The sequence below is a fragment of the Sinocyclocheilus anshuiensis genome, unplaced genomic scaffold (assembly GCF_001515605.1).
Source record: "Sinocyclocheilus anshuiensis isolate Anshui unplaced genomic scaffold, SAMN03320099.WGS_v1.1 scaffold586, whole genome shotgun sequence".
Classification (NCBI taxonomy): Eukaryota; Metazoa; Chordata; class Actinopteri; order Cypriniformes; family Cyprinidae; genus Sinocyclocheilus; species Sinocyclocheilus anshuiensis.
The window spans coordinates 222,029-228,614 of NW_015544146.1; the positions used below are offsets into that span (position 1 = coordinate 222,029).

The 6,586-nt window shown below is 36.9% G+C and overlaps 1 protein-coding gene across 8 annotated transcripts in view; it reads right to left on the reverse strand.

Moving 5' to 3' along the window:
• The window catches only part of LOC107695157 (acetyl-CoA carboxylase), a 45,999-nt gene that overhangs the window by 14,174 nt on the left and 25,239 nt on the right, over positions 1-6,586 (reverse strand). For 6 of the 8 annotated variants that reach the window (XM_016494973.1, XM_016494972.1, XM_016494970.1 and 3 more), the window contains 9 exons: positions 5,670-5,885; positions 5,434-5,589; positions 5,130-5,354; positions 3,277-3,432; positions 2,095-2,241; positions 1,353-1,622; positions 1,157-1,254; positions 534-654; positions 191-301 (listed from right to left, as the gene is read on the reverse strand). In XM_016494973.1, coding sequence (XP_016350459.1) covers positions 191-301; positions 534-654; positions 1,157-1,254; positions 1,353-1,622; positions 2,095-2,241; positions 3,277-3,432; positions 5,130-5,354; positions 5,434-5,589; positions 5,670-5,885 — 1,500 coding nt within the window. The remainder of the gene's footprint in view (positions 1-190; positions 302-533; positions 655-1,156; positions 1,255-1,352; positions 1,623-2,094; positions 2,242-3,276; positions 3,433-5,129; positions 5,355-5,433; positions 5,590-5,669; positions 5,886-6,586) is intronic. The other 2 variants (XM_016494971.1, XM_016494969.1) reach the window with 1 other exon arrangement.

The following is a 6,586-nucleotide window of genomic DNA, read 5'->3' on the forward strand; positions in this document are numbered from 1 at the left end:
TCAGCAGAGTGAATAGGCAATTTATGTGCAAATGCCATCTTTCATGGAAACAACTAAACAACAGAGAAGACCTTTGAAAACATACAAAGCATACTAGGCGAATTATAAAACTGCTTTGAGGAGGCACAGTTGGCATGTAGTGGACTCTAACTCTAAACCAGAAAACACATTAACGGGTGCAGCTGCTGACCTTATTGAGAGCTCCAGCTCCAGTCAGGATGATGTGAGAGTTCTCCACCTGTATGGTTCTTTGGCCCAGTCTCACCAGATATGCTCCAATTCCAATGGCCCTGCATGTCACCTGAGCACCACCAAACACAGAGATACTCAAAACACTATAACATAGACACTGCTGTATAAAAGATTTTTTACTTTTTTTTTTGAAAGACCTTAATCTTAATTGGAAAGGTAGAGCTTTACTAAATGTATTGCTTATGAGTTCTTATGAATATTCCAGAGTGTAACTTTTCCAAATGTTTTGGCAAATCTTTGCCATAGTTTGTAAAAAGTGTGTGTGTGTTCTGTCAGCGTACTAGGTTCATGGTGATGATATCCTCATACGCCAGTGAAGATTCACCTGCGATCATGCCAGAACCTCTCAAGTTCTCCACACCCAACCCCTCCTCTTTACCAATGATATCAGTGATCTTATACCTGCAAAGACACGAATGTTCCATTAGAGGAGAATTTACATTACAGTAGAACAACAAAAAAAATGACCCTAATCAATGACAGCAAAAAATTCCTGATGATCTTTTGAATAAAAAAGTTCAATGTAAATCTCCAGAACTCAAATCTCCCAGTCCAACCACTTACTGAAACTAAGCTGCAAAACCCCTTGTTCTTATACCATATATAAAAGCATTAACAATCCCTATTAATGATGAGGAAGTTGGACAGAAACCTATTTACAAACACCAGAAGAATTTAATATTTTTACAATTTGTTTAGAACTACTGATCCTTTTAAAAGATAATGAGAGACAGGGTGGTAACTGGTCATGTAAAACTACGTTTGGTGAAGAAAACCTTTTTGCGCAGAGAAATTAGTGAAAAAGGGAAAATAAAATAATAAAAATAAAATTTATCAATGACCCCCCTACCAGCTTACTAATTTTTGAGCTAAAAATCTGAGTGTGGGATAATACGTAAATCACCTGGATTGACCCTCGTCTTCCACATGTTCACAGTAGACTGAGTTCAGAGCAGACACCTTCTTATAGTCCTGAGGTGTGAGGTACAGGTACTTAAAGCCCTACCAATCAGCAGGAAAACACAGTGATTACGACACTCATCTTGAAGATAACACTACATCAATGATCACTGATCCCTTCCCCTGGAGCCACTCCAAACCTTGTATGGGTCTGTTGGATCCTGCCAGGCCACGTGGAACATGTGTCTGATCTCCTCAGCCAGGCCAATCCGGGCCCCGCTGTTGGCAGCGATATAGATTCGTGGAATGCCGCTTTCCCGCGCCATCTCTGAAGCCTGCTGGAACAGCACATCCTCCTGCGGCCCGAAGGAGCCAATCTTATGTGTGATGTCATTGCTGATCACTATAATCTCACGGCCGGCTGGGTACTCAGGGGTTCGGAGAGTCATCCGCCATGCTACCATGCCAATCTAGAGAATCATGGAATCGTGAGTTAAGCTTTTTTTCCCCCATTCACAATAAAAGTGATAACTAAATAAATGCTTGTGGATCCTCACAAATCAACATTTAAGAAGCAAAGGGGCCCCCTACAGTGTACAAAGTTTACTGCATGTGATCATTTGTTGAAAATGAGCAAAAAATGCCACAAATTAAGATACATAGTTTACCTGTTTAAGTCAAATTACCGTTATTTCTATAGCGCTTTATACAATGTAGATTGCTTCAAAGCAGCTTTACAGTGGTAAACAAGAAAATAATTATTAAATGATGCAAATAGAATTTAATTCTGCTGTAAAGCAGCTCTAAAGAGACAATAGTAAACAGTCAATGTTCAGCTAAAATCAGTTCATTGTTGATTCAGTTCGGTTCAGTTTTGAATAAGGAATACATTTTTACAAAACATAAGTTTTAGCCATTATCATTAACATGGTGCAATCTAACCTCATTTCCTCCAGGTAGGCGGTTCATCTGCACCAGCTGACCCTGAGAATCCAGAACCAGCTCTGTGAAGGTGAGCAATTCCGATGGAAGAGGACACTTTGGTAAGTTGGCGTGTGCATCCATGGACTGCCATAGCTTCCTTAGAGCCTAGAGGAAAACTGACACCTTAACAAACTAATCACATATGAGAAATGTTTATCTTCATATATTTAGTGTTTTTATTTCAAATATATAAAAATAAATATAAATAAAGTCTTCAAGATGTAATTACAGGTGCAATGGATAAATCAACAACTGATAATCATTATTAACTTTGTGTATTAAAATATACACTACTGTTCAAATGTTTGGGGTCAGTAGGATTTGTATGTTTTTTTAAGTAGTCTCTTACACCGTGTCTACGCCGGATGCGAGCGGCACGACACGTCACAACAAAAGACAATAGAACCCATAATAATCAGTGATGCTGTCTACACTGGATGTGGCACGATGCGACACAACAAATTCCCGACAGTACACTGATGCCTCGTTCTATTTATGACGTACTGACACAAAGTACAAATAACCAGAAAACGGTCGCTTTGTCGCGTCAAGTGTAGACAGCCTCTAGTTGTTGCGTTGCGACTGGTGTAGACACGGTGTTATGCTCACCAAGGCTGTATTTGATCAAAAATAAAGTAATAACAGTAATATTGTGAAATATTTTTACAATTTAAAAGAACAGTTTTACATTTTACAAGATTTTAAAATGTAATTTATTCCTGTGATGCAAAGCTGAATTTTCAGCAGACATTACTCCAGTCTTCAGTGTCACATGATGCTTCAGAAATCATTCTAATATGATGAAATGATAACCACTCAAGTAACATTTAATATCATTATCAATTACGAAAACAGTACTTTTTCTGGAAAACCATGATATATTTTTTTCAGGATTCTTTGATGAAGAGAAAGTGCAAAAGAACATAGAACATATAAATATATATCTTTTGCAACATTAAAAAATGTCTTTATTGCCACTTTTGCTCAATGTAACACGTCCTTGCTGAATAAAAGTATTCCTTTCTTAAAAATTTTTTTTTTACTGACCTTAAACATTTGAATGGTGAATATATATTGAAATCAAATTAAATCTTAAAATGTGTAAAGTTTTGCCATTACTAGACTAGTCTTTAGAGATACCTGACGGAACATCTCTGGAAAGTCGTAGACATAGGTGGTACCGAGGCTCTGGGCCTGGAAGCGTTTGGACTGCAGGAGGTCTTTAGTGACGTAGGGTGTGTTGATGAGCATGCCATGAAGAGGACCCTGCTTATCTCCATAGGCCTGGAACATGATCTGATGACAGAGAGACAGAGGACAAAAGAGAGTCAGCCAGTCCCTGGTCAAGTCAAGTCACCTTTATTTATATAGCGCTTTTAACAATACAGATTGTGTCAAAGCAACTGAACAGCATTAATTAGGAAAACAGTGTGTCAATAATGCAAAGTGACAATCGTAAACACTCATTTTTCAGTTAAAGGCAGTTCATCATTGAATTCAGTGATGTCATCATCCAGCTCAGTTCAGTTTAAATAGTCTCTGTGCAATCAAGTCAACGATATCGCTGGAAATTAAGTGTCCCCAACTAAGCAAGCCAGAGGTGACAGCGGCAAGGAACCAAAACTCCATCGGTGACAGAATGGAGAAAAAACCTTGGGAGAAACTAGGCTCAGTCGGGGGGCCAGTTCTCCTCTGGCCAGACAAAACCAGCAGTTCAATTTCAGGCTGCAGCAAAGTCACATTGTGCAGAGGACTCACCGATTTACCACTGGTAAAGGTAAAGAAATACAAATAACCATAAATAAATCTATAATTTTCCCCACGTCTAGACAAACATATAACAGCTGGCAACAATGATACAAACAAATAACACTGACAGTCACAATGACAAAAGATGATTTTGCAAACATTTCAAAAACTATCAATTCTATTTAACTCCATGAAATAGCATTTTTACTTTGAGACAGAAAAAGTCAGCACATCACTGACAAATGAAATTAAATGGTGACTAGCACAGTGTCAAATCACTGAAAACCAACATTTGAAAGAATGAAACTGTGCAACTGCTGCCTTAGTGCAATGCACAGTACCATTTATATGTTTGGACACACATGACTCAATTAATTTTTCCCATGATAAATATAAATAAAATAAATACAATGTGATACTGCTTATTATTCGTTATTAGTAATATCATAAACATCTACAATACCATCCAAAATCTGGGGACAGTAGGATTTTTAAATTTTTTTTTAAATAAATTGATTAAAAGTTAAAACTATTCTTTTGAACTTTCCTATACATCAAAGAAACCTGAAAAACAATGGATTATGGCTTGCCCTAAAATATTGCAGCACAACTGTTTTCAACATAATAATAAGAGATGTTTCTTGAGCACCAAATCAACATATTCAGCAAATTCAGCTTTGCCATTACATTTAATTTCTAATAATATTACACAGTATTATTGTTTTACTGTATCTTTTTTGATTAAATAAATGCTTCTTTCAAAAGCAAAAAATCTGATTAACCCCAAACCAGAACTGTACTTTAAATATAATAATTTAGAATTGTTTTTTTTTATAATTATATAATTTTAAATAAATAAGAAAAAAAGTTTGATAATTTTTTAAATAAATGAAAGCAATTTTTTTTATTAATTATAAATATATAAATTGTGTCTACATACTGAAGGGTGTCGAATTTGAAGATGATAAAATATAAGAAACTTTTTTTTGGTCACTGGATGATTCCCATACTGACACTTGCATTATTTCCCAGCTTTGACTTCACTGTTTTTTTTTTTTTTTTTTGTTTTTAAGAAAAGTAAAGAATGTGTGTCTGAACTTTTTACTGATAGTGTGTTTACTATTGACAGAAAATTGACAATTATTAACAAACAATGAGGGATGACAAAGGCATAGTACTGTTGTTCAGTTTTAGCTGTCTGAGTATATATGTGTTTGTGTTAATGAGAGACACGTGAGCCCCACCTGTCGGTCTTTGTGCCCCACCTGTCCTGTACGGGAGTCTGTGACCTCCTTGTACAGGCTGATGTCCAGGTAGTAGCCACTCTCATTGGTCAGGAAGAGACGGATGGGGATCTGTTTACCAGTGGGTGTCAGTCGGATGTTGATCTTGAGCTCAGCTTGAAGCACGCGGAGCTTCCACAGACGACTGCCGTAGCGCATGACCATGGAGCGCACAGATTCCTCAATCTAATGAGAACACAAGAGCTCAAAACGCATGCAGATATATACCTTCCTAAAACAACAATCCTTTGAAACTCATTAAAACCTTAGAGGGGTCCATGATGACGGTTGGGACGAAATTGAGGAAGATGTGATTGCAGTCGGTGCGCACAGTGGTGTTGTTGAAGGCCACTTCCAGCTCATCCATGGCCTCCAGCAGCAAACGTTCTGCCTCGTTGTGCAGGTACTCAAACGACGCTTCCTACACAACAGGGAACCATAGAGTGTCACACATCCAACCAAGTTTATGGATGCAAACACAGATCACAGAGATGCTCCTACCTTGGTGACCAAGTCCGAGTGGCGGATGATGGCCCGCACAAAGAAGCGGTAATCTGTGACCTCGGTGCCCACTTCCACGCGGGCAGCTCCCAAGTACAGGTGCATCTTATGATTGGCACAGGGGATGGCCGTCAGTGCAAAGTTACGCATGCGGTTGAGCTCCAGCTGGAAAGCCAAGGCAGGTTCCAAGTGCCTGTATATACGGTCTTCCTCAAACTGGAAAAAAAGGATTGACAAAATTGACAAAAACTTCTTTTTCTGACAAAATTAGAGTTTGCCCAAAAAACTACAAAACTGGACTTCATTTTTTTTTTTATGTATAAAAAGCACATTTTAAAACATATGGAAGTTGAAAGAGGTCATGGATTATTATTTTTCTATCTTGTTTTCCTTGGATCAAAAGGAAAATAGTTCTAATTTTTTAAAAAATTTGAGAATATTTAAAATCACTGGGTCTCATTCACTAACCTTTGCGTACAAAGGTTTTCACAAACAAATCACAATTAATCAATACATTTTGTACAAAATGTTCTAAATTCATTAAAAAAAAAAAAAAGTAAAACAGAGTGACAAAAGACTGTAAAGGAAAGGTAGAGGTTGAGAAAATTTTAATATCATAACATTTTTGTGAGAAACTCCCCTGTTCATATAAATATGAATAATCCACAAAAGTTATTAGTGAATGAGACCCATTATCTTTCACAATACCATTTGTAGATGTTCGTATAGCAGAAATGCAAAATTAAACAAAGATGAACTAAACAAGGACTTTTCTCCCCAATTACATTAGTTAGCTTAGTATTAGTGATATCGAGAATTGTGAAATTTCACATCTGAAATTGATATCATAGCAAAAATGTACTTGATGATATATCACTATCGCAAAAAAAAAAAAAAAAAAAACTAAAAAAAGTGGG